Below are 20568 nucleotides of genomic sequence, written 5' to 3'. Positions count from 1 at the left end.
AGCCAAAATTGATCAAAAAGTTATTTTCCTTCTTCAACTGTAATAACCAACCAACTGCTGCATTTCTGTATTGATTTGTTGTACTTGGACGTATTTGAGTCATATCCTATTACACGTCTCCAAGTAAAAGACACTGTAAGCATATTCGTTCTGAAAACATATCTTAATTTGATCTCTTCCCGTCTGTCACGCTGTAAATGAGAAACATAACCGTCCACCAAACAGACTCGGATGTTCTCGCAGCAGTAATGTAAAGCATTCCCTCAGTGCAACAAAAGCTTATTAATTGTGATAGATAGCTCCTACCGAAAGCATCATTCTGCTGTTTTGCTGTACCATGCTACTTCTTTGAAAGTAAGCCATTAGTCTTTGTGGCACACTGCATTCTGCTCCCGATTTAATAATGACACAAACTTTGTTTAATTAAAAGAGCGTGTCACCACTTTGTACAAATTGCATTTGTTTTTGGGCTCATCATGGCCGCTCTGAAATAGAACGTGACTACAGAGGCTTTCAGAAGATTAATACCTTTTTAGCACGTAGACGGTGCGATCAGTTAAAAACTAGGGTTTAGGGAAATAAATACTTGCTAATGAATGATTTACGGGCATGTGTTTCCAGACAGGCGGGTGCAATTTCATGCAGAAGGTTTTGTGCGAGACAACATGTCAGACACAATCGAAAACGAGAGAAAGTCATATTCTTAGGCAAAACCTGAGGCGCACTCAGAGAAATCGACTGATACAAAAAGTCAAGACACACAGCGACAGACCTCACTGCTTTTATTTGCTGTAGGGTGAAAGAAAGGTTACGCAACTCCTGAAGCTGCAAACATGACTGTGTCTCACTGCAAAAACTACTTTTAAATCCCTAGAATTACATCTTTTGGGCAATAGTCAGAGCTATTTCAGTCCAAAGAACTTAAAGAGGGTGATTAAAAAATGCGTTGTATCAAATGATTGCTTCCCACACAGTCTTCTTTATCTTGCTAAATCAATCATGCCAACTTTTCCACTTTTTACCACCGAGATGTATGTTTATGCTCCTCGGGGGCACCTAAATTTGGTCCTGTTCTTATTGCATGATGGGAAAAAGCCGTTTCCTGGGGCTAAATGGAAATGCTTAAATCCATTGTGACATAATGGATCGAGTTTGCCTTTGTTTCGAACTGCTGAAGCACTGCAGTGGTAATCTCACAGTGCCAGAATAGAATGTTGGCACAAAGTCTGAACTCGGGCTGGGTGGCATGATGGTACATAATGTTCAAAAAGTGATTTTGGAATACCACATATACAGTGGTGGGTCAAATATGAGGAAGAGATATAGTCCTAGGACATATTTCTTATAGACGGTTTCAGCAGGCGCACACGCCTAGCCCGAATGTAACTTCCGTCAGTGTTTGTTGATCGATCTGGCGAATAATATAACAGTATTTATCATTATTTAAATTAATATAAAATAATTAATAAATTAATACCTAAACTACATTTCGTTACACTGTACTTGTATATGTGTAATGACAATAAAGTTGAATATAATATAATATTAATTTCAATTACTATTTTATTGCATAACCATTGTATTAAATAACAAATTTATTGAAATGTATTGTATATTCATTTTATTATATAAACTATTATGTCGTGCATTTAAGTTCAGCCAAATACCACTTTAACTAACACTGGCTAGTTATAGTTTAACTTGTTAGCCAATGTCATTCACTTCAAGAAATAATCTACAGGGTCCCTATTTTTTCAAGGAGAAGATGTGTACCGGAAGTTAAGTTTTAGGCCAAAAGACAGCATCCGCAGTAACGTTTGTTTATGTTGTTGCTTTGAAACCGCCAACAAATATGCACCGTACTGTGACAAAGTCACCAACAAATTGTATTCATGCAGACCATATATCAGCCATATGCTGTCAAAATAAAAGACCTTTATTGACACACCTTTGTTGAAATGGTGGTTAACCCTTGACTTAAGCTTCACTTATGAGGTGGTCATTAGACAGAATTAGTCACTTACCCATGACTGCTAGAGCTGTGGCTTTAGTTAAGTCCCTCTTCATGCTCTCAATGACCTCGAAGCCACTACCGTCCAGATTACACCTGTTGATAGTGCCATTGGCAGAACTGACCCAATATATCTTGCCTGCTGGAAAGTCGATGGAGAGCCCTGAGGGAACAAAAGGCACATTAGTCCGTTATTAGATGTTTTGTGCAGTATGGGAATTTGCAGAGGAAGCCCTTCTTGCTCAGAGGTTGCTACTGTATATCATAGTTCATGAGACTTCCTAGAGATCTGTATATAGAAAATCAACATTTAGTTTTATGGCTATCTATGATAACCAATCGAGGTGTTAATGAGATCTCATTCATAATCATGTGTTTTCAGAACACATGCATATTTATTTGAATGCATGTGCACCTGTGTTTGCGACACACCTGCGACCCCTTGGTGAGATTCCGAATCGCTTAACTAAAAGGCATCTCTGTCCCGAGCCCGTTTCAAAAGTGGACATGGTGCGAGTTTGACAGAGCTGGAAAATTGATTGTGACAAGTGAAGGATATTTCAATTGAGCCTCAGGACAGCTCTGACTGAGAGAGGCTAGTGCATGATATACTCCCAACGGCAACCGACAAGACTTTTAACTCGCACACATCATCTCCAAGACAGCCGTTAAAACAAAAGGTGGAAGCCTACGTGCTTTGCTTATCAATGAACGTGCTGGGACGTTGAAAAATACAACGACACTGACGTGGAGGGTATGGGTAGTGCTTTCAAATTGTACTCGATTGTACGTCAAACAAGAGGGTTTGCTTAGAATAAACTGTTTGGATATTAGTGCCATTTATTCCCATGCTCTGTCTGCAGTGTTACAGGATTAGATATACTGAAAGAATTATGTAAGGACAAATATGGCCAACAAATATGTGCTGAATGCAATTTGCATGGCACAGTTTTACATTTTGTAGGCCACTTTGAGTGCTGTGTTATATAGTATACTGTATAATAAAAATATATAGAAAATAATACTAAAATTGTACGAATAGTAAACAAATACTGAAGAACAGATGTTTCCTGTGGAGACAGGACAAGAGAAAGAGAGAAATTAAAGATCACAACATACCGACTGGTTCTCTCTGGTTCTGATGAAGAACCTTTCTGTTACTTCCATCCATATTGGCTACATTTACTGTATTCCCATCAGTCCAGTAGATTTTTCTATAAAAAGAAACACAAAATACATTTGATGGGAAACATTTTTCAAATGGATTCTTTGTTTTACTGAATGTTGTGTTTTAAGTATTCATAGTGACCCGTGTTACTAATTTAGGTAAACTAAATATTCATTATAACAAAGCAGCAAAAAAATGATTCTAATAAATTCATAAAAAAATATTGAACTGAAAAGGCCATTTTACACATCATATTATAAAATAATCATTTGTTTTCGTTATTTAAATAATAACCAGCATGACTGGAAATGTGCAGTGGGCAAGCACACAGGGTCAATATTTTTTCAAATATTTCATTTTTCAAATGAAAATGTATTCACATTTATTCACCCTCTCGTCATTTCAAACCTGTATGACTATCTTTATTTTGCGGAACACAAAAGAAGATACTTTGAAGAATGTTGGGAACTGAACAATGGCAGTACCCATTACTTCTATTGTATGGACACAAAACCGATGCATGTCAATGGGCACCGCCATTACTTGGTTACCAACATTCTTCAAAGTATCTTCTTTTGTGTTTTCCTTTTTTTGTTCTTCACCTCCACTGAAACCAATAAATCTCTCACAATGGCAACACAGTGTTCATATAGACTGCTTACCCTTTGGCTGGGTGAACAGTCAGACATTTCGGTTTGTCAATCCCATGGATCACCGAGGTCTTTAGAGATCCGTCTAGTCGGGCAACATTAATCTGTGTCTCCTCATTCTCAGAGCTCAGCCAGTACATGTTCCTCGAGAGCCAATCTACTGCCAGCCCACGGCAGTTTTGAATATCTGCACATACCAGAGATGGCCATTATCATAGAAGTGCCTATCACAACAAACCTACAGGACTCCTGCGCACACCGAATTAAAATGACTTTTCTTATAGTGAAGACCTTTTAACAATGCGCAAATAACTTGAAATGGCACATGATTTGCATTTTGAACGTACGAGATGGTTTAAAAAAGGCATTATGCTTGATAACAGTGTTCGGGAAATGTACGGCAATCTCGCACTTCTTTTTTAATGCAGTTTTGAGCTGCAATCCCCAGAGAAACCTTCACAAACAAGCTCTCCTATCACACAAGATATTATTTATGTTCTTCTGCACGCTTCTGGAACCGTCATTTTTTCACGCGCGCCTCCTGTGAACATAATCTTCTTGTTATTGAAAAACAAAAAAAACACAATTTAAGACTGAGTGTCAACAGAAGGGAAAACACAAAGATAATATGTCAGCCCAAATGCACAGCATCAGACAGAACTCAAACAGAAAGAAAAATAAAACAAAACTTATTAACTTAAATAATGGCTACTATTAGACAAAAAAGTCTATCTTCAAATGCCTAAAAAATAAAGAGAAACAAAGCAAACAAAGTCTATTTCTATTTGTTTTAAAGCTGTTTGAGTTCCTATAAAGAATGTTGACTCACCTCCGGTAATGACCGTTTGAAGACCAGTGCCATTGATAAAAGCCCGTCGTATTGTTTGGGTCTTAACATCAGCCCAGTATAATCTTTCCTCAAGGGCATCGTAGTCCACAACAGTGACATCATCAATGTCAGGGACGGTCAAAGCAGTCATAACGTTCATGTATGGATTATCAATGTCCACTCCACGAATCTCTGACCGCCTCACATACAGTAAGAACCTTTTCAGTGCTGAAACATGAGCCAAAACAAAACAGATTTACCAAACAAAACTTCCTTTATACATCTAATATCGATCCACAGCGACAAATATTTACACACAGATTGATATACAGTATGAAAGCAAATGAGTACAATCAGATAACCAAGATTTCAACTGGGTAGTGTTTAGTTGTCCCACCACCAATCCAACTACCACCGATACTAAATCTCTCCACAGATAGCCATGGATTTATATTTCTTAACTTTCTGAATGTAATAAATTCATAGAATGACTATTAATTTGTGTCTTTGGAGAGTTATAAGTTGCCCATGAATGTATTAGACACGTAAAATTGCAAATATTTAAGTGTCGAAACAAAAGATGCATTCTATCTTAAAGCGAATGTGAACCCAGACCCAGGATGTACGTCACTTCGTGGTATGATTTGACTTGACGTGGTAAGACAGCCCAAATGTATACGTAAGTAAGGTGGGCGGTCTTGTAAATCTCATTGTATTGTCGCTGACGCAGCCTGATGTTCCGAAAATGGTAAAAGGCGTTACATTTCCGTGCAGTATTCGACCAATTACTGCACTAGTGACCTGGCCAATCATAGCACACCCCGCTTTCCAGAGCGATGAGCTTTGTAAAATATAAGCGTGTTTCAGAGAGGCGGAGCAAAGAGGAGATACAAACACGCTCAGTATGTGGAAAATACAGTGTTTTTTTACCTTAAATCGTGTATACACATTGTATTACATCTATAGCAAACAATAATATTTGTTTTAGCCAAATCAAATGACCCCTTTAACATTTTCTATATAAAGGGTACAATTTCACTGCTTTTGATTGACGTGGAATATCTCCCCTGATCATCGGTATTAAAAAACTATATCGTGAAAAATTGCTTTTATCACTCAATACCTATTAATGGCTGATATATCGGTGCATCTCCAAATTTAACCAATCATAAATCAGCCACAGCAGTGATGTAACTATCATAACTTACAGTATCACCAACCCCCTAATGTAAAAATTCACGTCTGGTTTAAAAGTTAATTTGCAAAGTTAATGAATGCTGAATGACAGAACTGGTATTTGAATCAGCATGAGCTTTGGTTTAATAAAACAATATCACACCGGCAACAGTGTGATGTGACTTTACATCAGCGTGACTGTGTTTCAGCCATAGGCGTAAGGCCACAGGCTGCGGATACCCACAGATCACACAAAAAGACGACAGGTCTGCCCACTGTTTAATGTATTTAGAGTAAAATTGTTTCCAATTTCATTTTCCAATTTAAATTAAACCCTCGCTTCTATGTTTGATATTGACTTTTTTGAAGAAATGAAAGCAGGATGGGGTGGAATTATATCACATTTACTTTAAAAAAATATTAAAAATCAAAGATATATGTGAGGGACACAGCACAAGAAATACAGATTTTCAGATGCTAAACTAACACTCCCTAAATTTTCCCATATGCTCTCTTTGTAAAGTGGGATGCTATAGAGCGGCATGCTCACCAACACATGAGCGGTTGTTGGGAGAGAGCTTCATGAGGTGAGGGCAGGAACAAGAAGCTGTGCGGTTGTAATCAATCAGACAGAGGTGAGAGCAAGGACCTCTTCCATCGTTTTCCTCGCATGGGTTTGAAGCTGAAAAACACAGGATGACACGCATATAAAACCACTAAGGAAAAAAATCAATGTGTTATCCAATGAACTGTTTAAGGAGAGCGACAGTCTTAAAAGAAACCAACAAGAACCGCTTCTGACATCAATTGAACAAACATTTACTAACAGTTGTGACTATTGGGTTTACAGACAGAAACAGAAAAATATAAGTTAAAACTGTTATATTTCCAATTCCAGGCTACTTCAGAAGCAAAGGCTATTTATCGAATGAACAAGACTTGCAATGTGGATGTCCTTCACCCATTGTACTTCTCTTGATACCAAGAGACACTTGACTTGAGTTTTGAATGGCAGTTTGAAAAAGGGCTTTTGTATGATTATGCTATAATACAATTAAAGAAATGAATGGACAGATCTTAAGAAAACACATTGAAGGTCAATCGGCCATAAGATCTTTCTAAGGTTTCTCAGGAAGTCTTTCTTAAAAAACTTATTGAATCTGATTTCTATCAAATCTTCAGCTCTGAAAGCTGCTTCACTCTAGATCAACAAAAAGTAACAAAATACAGATTTAGTTGTGCAGTTCTGTTTGATCAGTTCATTTACCTTGTTGATGTTGAGACACTATCAGTCGCTTCCAAACATTCTCCACCCAAAAGTCAGCTTTATAATGTTGACAAGTTGGCAATGTATGGCTATTTACATATTTAGGTAGTGTAGCTTATCAAAACACGTTTATTTATATAGCACACTGTATGCAAAACAAGGAGAATAAATATGCACGAATGAAAAATACGCACAACCTTTTTTTTTACGTTTCTGAACTATATTTCTAACCGCTAGGTCACGGCACCAACATGTTTCATGTGCGTTTAAATTTCCAACAAGCTTCTTTTTCCATCACAGTGACTGAAAGGCTTGACTCCTATTTCTCTGGATCTGTCCTGCGGTGGGGATTTCGCAGGAAACTTACCCTTTGCTCGCTGCATACCAAATCTTAACATTTGTGTCATACGCAGGACTACCGCCTGTTGCTGAGAGATTTTAACCCATTCACGAATCCGGAGCAAAAAGCTGAAATTATATCCAAAAGTAGTTGCATCTTGTAAATAATTGATCCAAAGGGACTCTTAAATTAGCCACAATATTTATCTCTGACGTTGAACTCTATTCATTTATGTAGCCAGCATATAGTTTCAAGCAATCGCAAAGATTCAAACAAATGACTCAATTATAGTCTAGAATCCCATAGTATTAATTATACATTCAGCGTGTCTGGGGGGAAAATATGTCTTTGGTTTGAATAAATGCCGTATAAACAGTGCTGGCGTACTCGACTCTTGATGGAAACGCGTAATTTGGATGTACTCACTCGTTTGTACTCATAAATCAGCTACAGATTTCATAAAACACCCCATCCATCTGGGTTCCCTTTGTGAGTAACAGTGCTACAATATATGTAAAGTGGCCGTGGAGTATAATTCAAATTTTCGCTGTTGTTTTCAGCCTTGTCTAAATATGGCAAGATACACCCTCCTCGCAGAGACCAATAGTAATTTAAAGTAGTTTGCTTGTCAGCATAGTGCTGGAAAAGTGCTTACAACACTGTGCCACACAGGCACTAAAATGGGAACCCTTGAAACCTGTGTTGATCTCCTGAAATTGAACCCACAGCCCTTTCACCACAAATAACGCATTAACAACCAAATGCCTACTGACGCCTGCGGTCTCAGCCCATTAGGGTAGTTAGCGTAGCCCCTTCATCTCCCTACAGACCCTCTGAGGTCCTTACCTCTCATGCCAGAACCGCAGGGGCCAAACATAAACACAATCACCATGCACTGTCAGGGTCCAGAGTCGAAATTTTGGACACTCTTAATAGGCAGACATTCCCATGGGCTCTCTAAAATTGGATTAGCTGTACTTATTGGCTTCCTTGGCAATGCAGCACAATTTGTTGACACTTATCGGTATAAAACAGCTCTTCGGCTTGGGGTGCTGTGGCAGGGTAACATGAGTTGTTTTGGCGATGCTCCCTGGAGATTCGAGCTGGTTGAAATGATGCAAATGAGATTAACTCGGATGATGAACATTCGCAGAAGGCCTTTTTTGGACATCTGGACACCTGGCACACTTTAAAATGACAAAATCTTCGGTTAAAACGTAGTTCAACAATCACAAAATCTAATTTGTGTAATCAGCGTTGAGTAGCGGGAAAGGAAATTGGGTTACATGAATGTTGCATCATAATGACATCATATTTTTGTGTTTGTGGAGCCAATATGTTGTCTTCTGGTCCAAATGGTGCGTTTAATGCGCCTTCTGTTTAACGAGTAAAGTAAGTAATTAAATGAAATAAAAATGAATCGTAAATTGTGTCTACATAACTCTTTTTAATGCACGTTTTTGCACGTTTTTTTTGCACGTTTTTTTTCCCTTTAAAGATGCAAACAGTGCGTTCAATGAAACATAAATCTGCCCATACTAACAGAAAAGAGAAAAACCCGCCTGACACTTTACCGTGAAACGATAAAAATGTATTTGGGTTGAGGAAAAAAGCATCTTGAGCCCACATCGGACCCGCTTATTCTCTGCATGACCCGTTTTCAATTATTCAGCTGCTCTTGTTTGGCCTTCCAGATTGGCAGGAGAAATGAGTGATCAGCGGGATTCGACCTAAATGAATCTGCTCCACACAGAGCAGGGACGGGGAAAATTTCCTCTTTATCTGCCAAACATATTATTTCTACAGTAACAAGAAATTCAGTATGTTAGCGGACATCGTGAAAATTTTAAGACATACTATGATGGGGTTTGCTCGTAGAATGAGCTCACAATGTAAAATGAGACACAGGAAGGTGATGTGCCCGAAAAAGTGCTTCACACAGCAAACGTTAAAATCTGTCAAATTGTCTCGTAAGGATGTTCTCTTTGGATTTCTTGCCTAGACACATTTAGTCATTAAATTTAAGTGACCTGAGGTGCCTGTTATTTGTTTAATAAACACAAGTTATTACTATGGAAACACGGCTGTGCTTGTCTTTGGTTACTCGGCAGGATCGTCGAATATACAGTGGTGTAATTATTCCTAACGTGATTTTGTTATTGTTCGGTATGTTTTTGATAATTTGTGATCCTGCTGTCCACCAGGACGTTTAGGTACATGTCATTGTTCTGGTCTCGAAGAAAATGTCAGTCATTTTTCTTTTATATCACCATGAACACAAACGTACATCTATTCACTTTACTTTTTTGTAATCTTAGTAATATATAAAAATGTATTGCATTCCTTAAGAAAATTAATTATGGTTTCACAATAGTATTTGTAGTGTGCCCATAGCAACCACAAACTCTTAGTACAACAAGCACAGTCTAACCATGGTATTTGTATTAAAACTAAATCAATCTGGCAAAAAAGGTTACTATAATAAAACCATGGGTAATATTCCAGGTGCGATTTAGTGTGACCTAAGGCCTATTGCCTTTAAAAATATGTGATGCGATCTAGTAAAACCCATCGGATGTCGCACTGGGACATTTTCATAAATATATAAAAAAAATAGGTTGAAAGTAATTTTTTGGTCAAAATTGGTTTTTTGTTAAATCATTATTCTATAACATCATGTCTGTCATCTCTGAAAAAATCTTGGCTAAAATTGCTGGTTCATTTCTGAAAAATAGCGATTTACAGTGGCAAGCTATTGTTCAGGACATGCCTGCGGAGCTGAAGTAAGTCACCCATAGCTTTCCCTCGCTTCACACTACAAAGACAGTTTACCAAAAAATATAAGTAACCAAATAACATGTGGAATGAGGGTGTATCAATGCATATTTCCTGCTTGTGTAAACTACGGCATGGGAAGTTGGTTTCGTACACGTTATCTTGAGTTTTCCACGTGAGCCGCCCTTGGGGCTCGACAAAATTCGAGTAAAAACAAAAGTAAACAAGAAGATACTAAGATAAAGTAATATTAAGCAGAAAATATATACAAAAGTAATTCAATTAGCATGTGCATGTGGAACTACCTTGAGGTTGTCGGCTAGGATGGTAGATCTCCAAATCAAATGGCTGGGCACTTGTCTTTTGGATCACTGTCACATTGCGACCTGTCCATTTATTTGCTCTGGCTAAAGTGTTTGTCCTCCAGTCCGTCCAGTAAACATTTCCTCCAAAGAGAGAGACGGCAAAAGGGTGCGACAGGTACTCGTGGCCCCTGAGGATCTCTATGACCCCGGAGCCGTCGTACAGAGCTGAGTATATTGCATCTGAGCTGAGGAGAAATAGAAATATGAGGTGAGAATGGCACTCTGCGTCTATATCAACAAGGTGTTACAATGATGACAGCTTCCTGAGGGAGTTACTGAAGACACATCTGTTTTAATGACACAGGACAACAGATGCTCAGCTTATTTCAGTAAACGGCTAATTGTGTTCGTCATATCAACAATGAATAACAATTCACCCATAAGTAATTAATTACAATATATTGACATTTTTAACTACGATATGTTGACATTTTTTAAAGTAGTGAATGTGAAATATGTAAGTTCTACACCACTACAATTTAACATAGGAAAAGACTAAACATTTTAATATACAACCAAATCGTGATTATATCTACATACACTACGCATCCCCTTACATGGAATTTGCCATGTTGTTTCTACAGTAACCCTAAACAGACAAGCTGCTTTACAGAGCGTATTACGTGAATACGCAATCTCCTTCAACAAAGAAGCAAAAACGTGACGACATCTTAGTTCTGTGTGAGCCTAGTACTTCGAAAGTGAGGGGGAGTGTGCCATTGGTTCCCTTTCTGTCGGTCTCTCGACGTTGTGTCGAGAACGACAGATGGGGTTCGCCCTTGAGAACCAATCAACTCTGACTACTATAGAAAAGGCCAATGAAATTTGGCGAATGCAATTTGCATGCCGGGCTCCGCCCCCGGAAATCCGGTATAAAAGGAGGCCGGCGTGCAGCATTCACTTACCTTTTGTTCTTCAGAGCCATCGCTCATGAGTACAACTCAGGATTCAATCCTCTACAACTACACGCTGGTGCTACGACGTGTTACAGCGGATCGTCCCTTCCTGCAGCGACCTTCCCCTGGGCGTCTCGGCGGTTCCGGAGGTGTTAGAGATTTTTTTTTAAAAGTCCTTTTCAGGACTGACTGAGCATTCTCCAGCGCGGCATGTCCCGCTGTTCTCTTGGGTGCGGCACCCTCATCGAGGAGGGGGATGGACACGATCGCTGCATTAGGTGTCTGGGCGTCCAGCACACTGAAGCAGCGTTCGTTGACACATCTCCCTGCACTGCGGGCAGATTGTCATTCAGAAGTTGCGGTCACGGGTGGCTGTCTTCCTACGGGAACCAGCCACCATTTCGTCTGCTACCCGGGCTGTGACATCTGTGGCTACGGCCCCGATGACCACCCACGTTAGCAGCGTTAGTGATACGGGGAACTCTGCGAACGTAAACCCGCCAGCCAAGTGCTCACGGGCCGATCGCACCCCGATTCGCTCTTCTGAACGTTCCCCAACCGGCGGTGGCATACCGTCCGGATCCTCACGCACACACTCGGAAACGATGTGTGACGTAGATGAGATGTCGCTCGCAGCATCGGAGGGAGACTGGCATCCGACTCTGCCGAATCCAAACTCCACCCCCAGCGGTCGAGTTCAGGAGGAAGCAGAAGTGATGTCATCCGTGCTAACCCGGGGATGCGTGGTTCCCGAGGTCGGTGCGCGGTGCAAACCGCGCCCACCCCGGGTGCCATGTTTTTCCCGGAGGTGCATGAGGAGCTGTGTAAAACTTGGAACGCTCCACTCACGGACCGTTCCAGTGAAACCAGCTCCGGCTCCCTTACTTCCCTCGATGGTGAGGCAGCCAAGGACTGCGTTGAGATCCCCCGGGTGGAACGTCCGCCTGCGGTGCACCTGTGCCGCGGACGGCTACCACCTGGGGGGGGATCGACCACTCCTACCGTCCAAAGCACGTAAGACTTCGGCATCACTGGTGTCGAAAGCTTGCGATGTTGCGGGCCAGGCTGCCTCCTCTCTCTATGCCTTGGCCATCCTGCAGGTCCGCCAGGCCAGGGCGTTGAGAGGGCTCCACGAGGGTAAGGCCGACCCGGGTATAATGCAGGATCTCCGTGCCACCGCTGACAGCGCTCTACGGGCGACTAAGGTGGCGGCACGGGCCCTGGGTCGGACGATGTCCACGGTAGTGGTCCAGGAGAGACACCCCCGGCTATACCTTGTGCAGAAGAGTGACAGCAAGGAAGTCCGCTTTCTTGATGCACTCATCTCGCAGGGTGGGTTGTTGGTAACACCGTCGAGGACTGCGCTCAGCAGTTTTTTGACGGCGAAGCCGACGGTGGCAATTAACCACATTTTTTTCACGCCGCGACTCGGCCGCCTACAGGCCTCCGAGATCTCACGTGACGTCTGCTTCCCTGCAACCCAGGACCCTTTCGACATCGGCTCCGGTTCCTGTGCCCCCACAGGCGGCACCCCGGAAGCAGAGGTCGAGGGGGAAACCTCCACCCCGTCAGCAACCTCCTCGCGAGAAGGGACACTGACGGGAAGACCCCAGGGAGAACAACATCGGGCCCGAACCTTCACAGCCACGGCTCTGATCGGTCGGTACGGGACGACTCCTGCCTCGTCACCAAAGCCGGGCCCTTGTTAGGGCTTGGCGCCCACTTACTCACTGAGTTTTCTGTTCTCCCCGGGTTTACTTGCAGCCGATCGCACACTCCACTGGACTGTGCTCGGCGAACCGACCTCACACCCTGGCGAGGCGTGAGGTCGTACACATACGACAGCCGTCACCACTCTCAAACCGACAGTGCGTGCCGTTGTCCCGCCAGGCAGGTAAGCAGGCGGAGCAAAAACCTTCCCTCCGGGGACTCCCCGCGACATGGTTAGCTCCGCCAGCCGACGAACCACCCCCCGTGGGAATGATGAAGCAGACCGTCCCCTTGGTCACCCTGTCACAGTCCCTGGGAGCTCGAGAGCTGCCCACACTGTCTCGCTGGCTAATGAGGGCGGTCCGTCTTGGTTACTCGATCCAGTTCGCCAGAGACTCACCCAAGTTTCGGGGCATCATCTCTCCCTCTGTCAGAGGCAGGGACGCCTCCGTACTTCGGGTAGAGGTCACCACCCTTCTGGCAAAACAGGCATCGAGTTCGTCCCTCAAAACCAAGATGTTCAGTGGGTCACCACCCGCACTTCATCGTTCCCAAGAAAGACGGCGGGTTGCCCCCAAAGGCTGCGTACCCTGAACAGAGCACCTTCACAAGCTGCCATTCAGGGTGCTCACACAGAGGCGCGTCCTGACATCTATGAGGTGTCAGGATTGGTTCGTGGCAATCGACCTGAAGGACGCTTACTTTCATGTCTCGATCCTCCTCGACACCGGCCGTTCCCACGGTTCGCGTGCGAGAGGCGGGCATATCAGTACAGAGTCCTCCCTTTCGGTCTGTCCCTGACCGCCCTTTCTCCCTGAGAGGAGGAAGGCGAGCGGGTACTAAACTATCTCAGCGACTGGCCTATCTTGGCACACTCGCGAGATCTGTTATGTACACAAAGGGACCTGGTGCTCCGGCACCTAGGTCGATTGGGACTCCAGGTCAACCAAGAGAGGGGCAAGCTCTCCCCAGTGCAGAGCATCCTCTTTCTCGGTATGGAACTCAGCTCTGTCACCATGTCGGCACACCTGTCCGCAGTTGTGCCCAACCAGTGTTGAACTGTCTGAAATGAACATTTTAGGCAGACAGCGGTCCCCCTGAAACAATTCAGAGGCTCCTGGGACACATGGCGTCCTCGCGGGTTAATACCCCTCGAGTTGATGCACATGACACCGCTCCAACACTGGTTTCAGAGTCGAGTTCCGAGGAGAGCGTGGCACACCGGCAGCAGGCGCATGGTGATGCCGCCCTGCTGCCGACGCACCATAACCCCTAGTCTTTATGACTTTTTCGACGGACTCAGGTCCCTTTGAGCAGGTTATGAGGCAGGTCGTGGTGACGACTGAAGTCTCCCTGCAGGGGTGCGGTGTAGTGTGCAACGGGCACGCAGGTGGGGTGTTGGACGAACCCCCGCCTGCGCTGGCATATCAATTGCCAAGAGTTGTGGGCTATGCTACTTGCACTGAGCAGGCTACGGCCTCTCGTGCGAGACATGCACGTGCTGTTCCGAGGACCGCACTATAGCTGTAGCGAATACAGATCGTCAGGGTGGCGTTCGCACACAGCAGCTAAACACAACTTGCTCGACGCCTCCTCCGGTGGAGTCAACAGGTGACTCGTTCCCTGCAGGCCACACACCCCGGGCAAACTGAACTAGACAGCCGACGTGCTTTCTCGCCAGTTTATGCCTCGTGGAGAGTGGCGACTCCACCCCCGTGCAGTCCAGCTCATTTGGAGGCTGTTCGGGTAGGCCCAGGTAAAACCTGTTCACCTCCCGTAACACCACCATTTGCCTGCTTGATAGTCCCTGCCCTCGGCACGGATATCCTTGCGCACAGCTGGCCGCGGGATGGGCGGAAGCACACCTTCCCCCCCCCAGGAGCCTTCTTGTACAGACTCTGTGCAAGGTCAGGGAGCAGGAGCACCAAGTGTTATTGGTTACACCACACCGGTCTAACCGCACTTGGCCTCAGAGCCGATGCTCTGGACAGCGACTCCCCCTGAACCATTCCCCTGACAGAGGACCTGCTCTCTCAGGGGAAGGACACGTTCTGGCATCCCAGATCAGACCTCTGGAACACCCATGTCTGGTGTCTAGACGGGACGAGAAGATCCTAAGATGGCTACTCCCCCTATACGGCTGAGACCATCACCCAGGCTAGGGCCCCATCTACTAGGCGGTTACACGCCTCTAGACGGTGCTTCTTCTCGTCCTGGTGTCTTTCTCAACGAGAAAGACCCACTGAGGTGCTTGATCAGGATTGTGTTCCCCTCCTCACGAGACTGGAGACTAACATCTCCCTTCCACACTGAAAGTGTATGTAGTCGCTATTGCCACTCATCACGACTCAGTCGGTGGAAAGTTTCTAGGGCAACACGACCTGGTCACCAGGTTCCTAGGCAGCGAGAGGGCGGAATCCGCCTCATCTTCGCTCCATACCCTCTTGGGACCCTAAGTGGTCCTGGGGAGCCTCAGGGCCCCCCAAAGAGCCCCTCGGAGGTTCCGATCTTCCTCATAGAGTAAGACGGCCCTCCTGACGGCGCTCACTTCCTTCAAGAGGGTAGGGGACCACCGAGCATCCTCCGTGTCCCTGGATTGCCTTAAACTCGGCCCTGGAAACTCTCACGTTATCTTGAGACCCAGGCCCGGATGCGTGCCCAAGAAGTTCCCACTACTCCCTCCGGGGCCAAGTGGTGAACTTGCAGGCGCTCCCCATAGGGGAGGAAGACCCAACCCGATTAGTGTTGTGTCCAGTACGTACTGGACCGCACGCAGAGCTCTGAAGCTCTGACCAGCTCCGTGTCTGTTGGAGGACAGCAGAAGGGGAAGGCTGTCTCCAAACAGAGGCTGGCGCACTGGGTCGTGGACGCCGTTACGACGGCATTCCGATCTCAGAATCTCCCATGCCCATTGGCAGTGAGGGCTCACTCCACACGGAGTTTAGCCACCTCCTGGACACTGGCAGAAGCGCCTCTCTAGCAGACATCTGTAGAGCTGCGGGTTGGGCTATGCCCAAACACCTTCGCAAGGGTTAACAACCTTCGCGTAAACCCGGTGTCAGCCCACGTCCTGCGTGGCGACATGTAGGACTGGCATCCGGGGGGGCGTATGCCTGCGAAAGCACCTTTCCACCCTCTAACAGGTTGGGTCAGTGTGCTATTTACCTTTTCTTCTTACCCGAACACATCGCTAAGAAACTGGTACCTCACCAGCCTCCCTTCTTACCCAGACACTGGTTAAGAATAGGCATTCCATCCATCACCAAACAAGCACCCCCTGGGGGCTGGCTGGGCAGAGCAGCCTTCCCCCTTAGGCCGGGATACCATGTGAGCTATCACAGATAGCTCTAACCGGACCTAGTGCTACCGGACGTCTGTAACACCCCCTCCGTGGGCTGTTCCGTCTGATGTATCCTCATGAGAATGGTTCCCACTCCTGGTAACCCATGAGCTTCCCCAGGTGGGCCTCCACCTCGCGGTTAACTACTCAGTCCGCACGTTCCATGCGTTCTCCTCCAAGGACGAGACCATACCTATATCCACCATATTCCTCCCCACGGGTAGGAGGTGGCCTCTGTAGCGCTTCTCTGATTAAGAGTCGCGCTTACCCGGTGTAAACTGATCTGGACGGCCTCTCGCCTATAGAGAGCTAAGGCCCCGTCCGTGACAGTTACCGGTCAGGGCTGTACCCATCTTTCTCCAAGAAAGCTCTGGAACCCCCCGACCACCACACTGGAAGGTTACAGTCTCACGAAAGCTTCGAGATGACACGCCCAGGCTTGTTACCGTCGCTTCGCTAGAGATTGTGACGCGATACAGCGTTGTGGCGTTTTCCATAGGCAACCCCATCTGTCGTTCTCGACACAACGTCGAGAGACCGACAGAAAGGGAACGTCTTGGTTACGTATGTAACCTCAGTTCCCTGATGGAGGGAACGAGACGTTGTGTCCCTTATGCCACGAACACGTATCGTATTCTGCTGCAGTTTGAGAGGTCTCAGGCTCTTCAGAACAAAGGTAAGTGAATGCTGCACGCCGGCCTCCTTTTATACCGGATTTCCGGGGGCGGAGCCCGGCATGCAAATTGCATTCGCCAAATTTCATTGGCCTTTTCTATAGTAGTCAGAGTTGATTGGTTCTCAAGGGCGAACCCCATCTGTCGTTCTCGACACAACGTCTCGTTCCCTCCATCAGGGAACTGAGGTTACATACGTAACCAAGACGTTTCCATTCGTAACCTCACCACTAGATGCCGCTAAATTTCATACACTGGAAATTTAAAGACATTCACTTACATGTGATGCATTTTAAGTATGCATCTAGATGTTGTAGATGGCCTTACCGAGCATCTGTCCACACTATTCTCCTCTCTTGATGGTCCAGAGTTAGACCATTAGGCCAGGCTCCGATCTCCATGTCTTTAAACACAACATGTCTTCCACTTCCGCTCATTGACGTTGCTTCAATCCGAGGAAAAGTAGCATCCCAGTCGGTCCAGAACAGAATGCTACCAACAAAATAACTGAATATAAATAGATTCTTCCAAATAAAACAGCACGCATCACATCAACATCATTAATTCAGATGTGATGTTCTCATTTATTGCAGTCATCATTTTCTGTTTGTGGTCTGAATTGATGAAAAACCAAACAATTAGTTTTAAATACGTCATTCAAACAGAACAAAAAAAGGACTCAATTGCATATTAAAATAACAATCTACTTGGTTTTGCTCGGTCAGAAAATCTCAAACGCAGACCAATGAATTAATTTTATAATTACTATAATTAATTTACATTCACAAGGTTCTCGGGCACCATAAACAAGCAGGACGTTAAATCAATCATAATATAATATGAGGGATATTTATAACGATGCTGTAGTTCTCTGTGATGGTATAAAAATAAAGGGCACATTCTAATAGGTGTATTACTGGGATTATAAAATGCTAAATACTTGCATCAAGCTCACGCGCTAATGAAATGTGTGATCGTGTTCACGCATCAGACATCAGCGCTAATAATTAAACTCCCAGCCGAATGTTTGCAGAGGACAGAAGGTAAGCATAAAATATACAAATATATCGCTACAAGGACGTAGCTTTCTCCCTTACAGCGGGCCAAATCATCGGTCTGTGGTCTACATTCATTAATTCAAGCTTTCAATGAATAAAAGAATGGCTAATTACAGACAACTAATCCACTTTATTTTCAACACGCAACGCTCCATGACAGTTGCGTGGGGCATTTTCTGTGTTTTTTTTATATCCGCCACACTGCTGGAGTGTGAAATCAGACTTTGAATGACTTTGCTAATTGTTCTTTTCAGGTTTGAGAGAAATAGCTTTCAGCACGCCATCCAACCGTGCGCCAACATGAGCTCTTCTCAGACTGCAAAGACGACCGCATGGGTAGCTCGCAGAGTTTGGACGTAATTATCGCTGCTGTATAAAGGAGATAAACATAAACCACAACAATGTCAATAAGCATTATTTTCTGGCCTGAAATACTGCTGGGATAATCTAAAGACTGTTGTGAGCTTGTGTCATATATGAGCCTTCTTCCTCCAAGCATGTGGAGCCGAGACAAAAAAAGAAAGAGGACTCAAAGAATAAACAGCAAGAAGCTGCGTGTTATCCTAGAACTATCATTAGTAATAGATGACAAACAAATCCCCTGAAATATGATTGCTCTGTTATGTGCCCAAAATAGTATCTCTATGAGGACAAATAGTGATGTAAAAATGAACTTCTGACGTAAAAATGCTTTTTAAAGAGGTGCATTTTAAGAAAAAGTAGAAAATGATAAAAATAAATTATAGTGTGCTATATATTATTCAAGATGAATACACACCCCAGGCCCGGGTCTACAGCCAGCGCTCGCGGATGTTCCATACCACCGGCGATCAAAGTGGTTCGCATTTGGCCGTTCAGCTTGGCCACCTCTATCTGATCCAAGTTGCTGTCAATCCAGTACAGGTTTCCTGCAATCCAATCCACTGCGAGTCCCTCTGGGGTGGCCAGGCCATGCTGAATCACAACTTCCACCCCGGTTACACCTACAAAAACAAACCACTCAATCTATTTCATAGGGTGCACGGGATATCGAATTCAGCAGACCGAAGTATTCTGGTTTGAGCTTCCTTTTGACTTAACCTTTCCAAAAAGCCACTTCCTGCTGAAAAGACTAGTTTAGACCGCCATGAATCAGAATTTCCATGCCGGTTTGGGTAATGGACCATGTCGTTGGTCATACAACAAGCATTTTCAAAAGAAATTAGTCAAGGCAGGGTTGCTGGTTAAGATACTCTGGATGGGAGGTATATCAGCATCCCAAGCAAGGGATCAGAATATGAAAATAGTATATACATTCATAAACTGGACATTTTAGTTCTTTTTTGTTACAAATGTTGCTTTACTGTATTACTTTATATTACATTTTACCATGAAACAATGTGGTCATAAAGTTGTAAAAAAGTACAGTATATTCAAACTTCAGTCCGCAACTTTTTTCGGTTAAACACAAAACATAAAAATCTGTGTTACAAACTGTCTCCTTACTTTACCACAATTTTCAATTGTAAGCTTATGCAATTATTTATAAGCTTTGCTGTCGGGTAATTTTTTTTGGGAAATGTCAGTTTGACATCATTTGACTACTGTAAGGATTAGTAAAGTAACTTGCAACCTTTATGCTTCAGGGCAAAAGACTGAAAAAAATTTATGAATACTCATAAGTGGAATTTTAAATTAATAAGAGTTAATAAACTAATACTTAAATAAGAATGATAAAATATATTGTACATGAGGAGTAAAAAAAAAAATTGGACAGGCGAACACAAAACTTGGATTATTTAGCTTTGTTTCATTTCAGTAGGTCTGCCAATTTACTGTACTTTAACCGTCACTTCTGGTTTTAGGCTTACGCAATTATTTCGTTTTCATGTGGGGTTACATTTCAGCTATGTTTAATGGTGCATGATTCAAGTATTCAGCCGGGCATAAACTGTAACTGAAACGTACCGCCACAAGTACCTCTGGCACAGCTGGCGCACGTGACCCGGGCATCCAAAACACAACATACATTCATGACCAACAATGCTGGTCTATTCAGAAGAACTCGAGGAACATGCTGACACTTAAGGAGAAGTTTTCCCCTCAGTGTTTCAGAACGAATTAAAGACTTTCTCCACTGTCTATAATCCAGCTGTTGCCCATTATCCTCGGCTGTGGAGGGCTTTTTGAAATGCTAACAAAAGGACAGCAATAGCTGCAATGGGAGCCTGGTCCTCAGAGAGAAAAACTGGGTAGTGTGCTTAATGCAGCTTCAAAAAAGTCTTCAAAACAATTCAAGGGTATTCATCAGCTCCTATACCGGGGCTTTA

General features: G+C 44.0%; 1 protein-coding gene across 1 annotated transcript in view; it reads right to left on the bottom strand.

Moving 5' to 3' along the window:
• lrp1bb (low density lipoprotein receptor-related protein 1Bb) overlaps positions 1 to 20568 on the bottom strand; it is a 242854-nt gene that overhangs the window by 75433 nt on the left and 146853 nt on the right. Inside the window, exons 24-31 of the mRNA XM_056754675.1 lie at positions 19038 to 19242; positions 17529 to 17693; positions 10522 to 10766; positions 6385 to 6516; positions 4659 to 4886; positions 3842 to 4016; positions 3131 to 3225; positions 2025 to 2174 (exon numbers count right to left, since the gene is read on the bottom strand). Coding sequence (XP_056610653.1) covers positions 2025 to 2174; positions 3131 to 3225; positions 3842 to 4016; positions 4659 to 4886; positions 6385 to 6516; positions 10522 to 10766; positions 17529 to 17693; positions 19038 to 19242 — 1395 coding nt within the window. The remainder of the gene's footprint in view (positions 1 to 2024; positions 2175 to 3130; positions 3226 to 3841; positions 4017 to 4658; positions 4887 to 6384; positions 6517 to 10521; positions 10767 to 17528; positions 17694 to 19037; positions 19243 to 20568) is intronic.

This window comes from Triplophysa dalaica, chromosome 8 (genome assembly GCF_015846415.1).
Source record: "Triplophysa dalaica isolate WHDGS20190420 chromosome 8, ASM1584641v1, whole genome shotgun sequence".
Taxonomy (NCBI): domain Eukaryota; kingdom Metazoa; phylum Chordata; class Actinopteri; order Cypriniformes; family Nemacheilidae; genus Triplophysa; species Triplophysa dalaica.
This window is presented reverse-complemented; position numbering and strand designations above follow the sequence as displayed.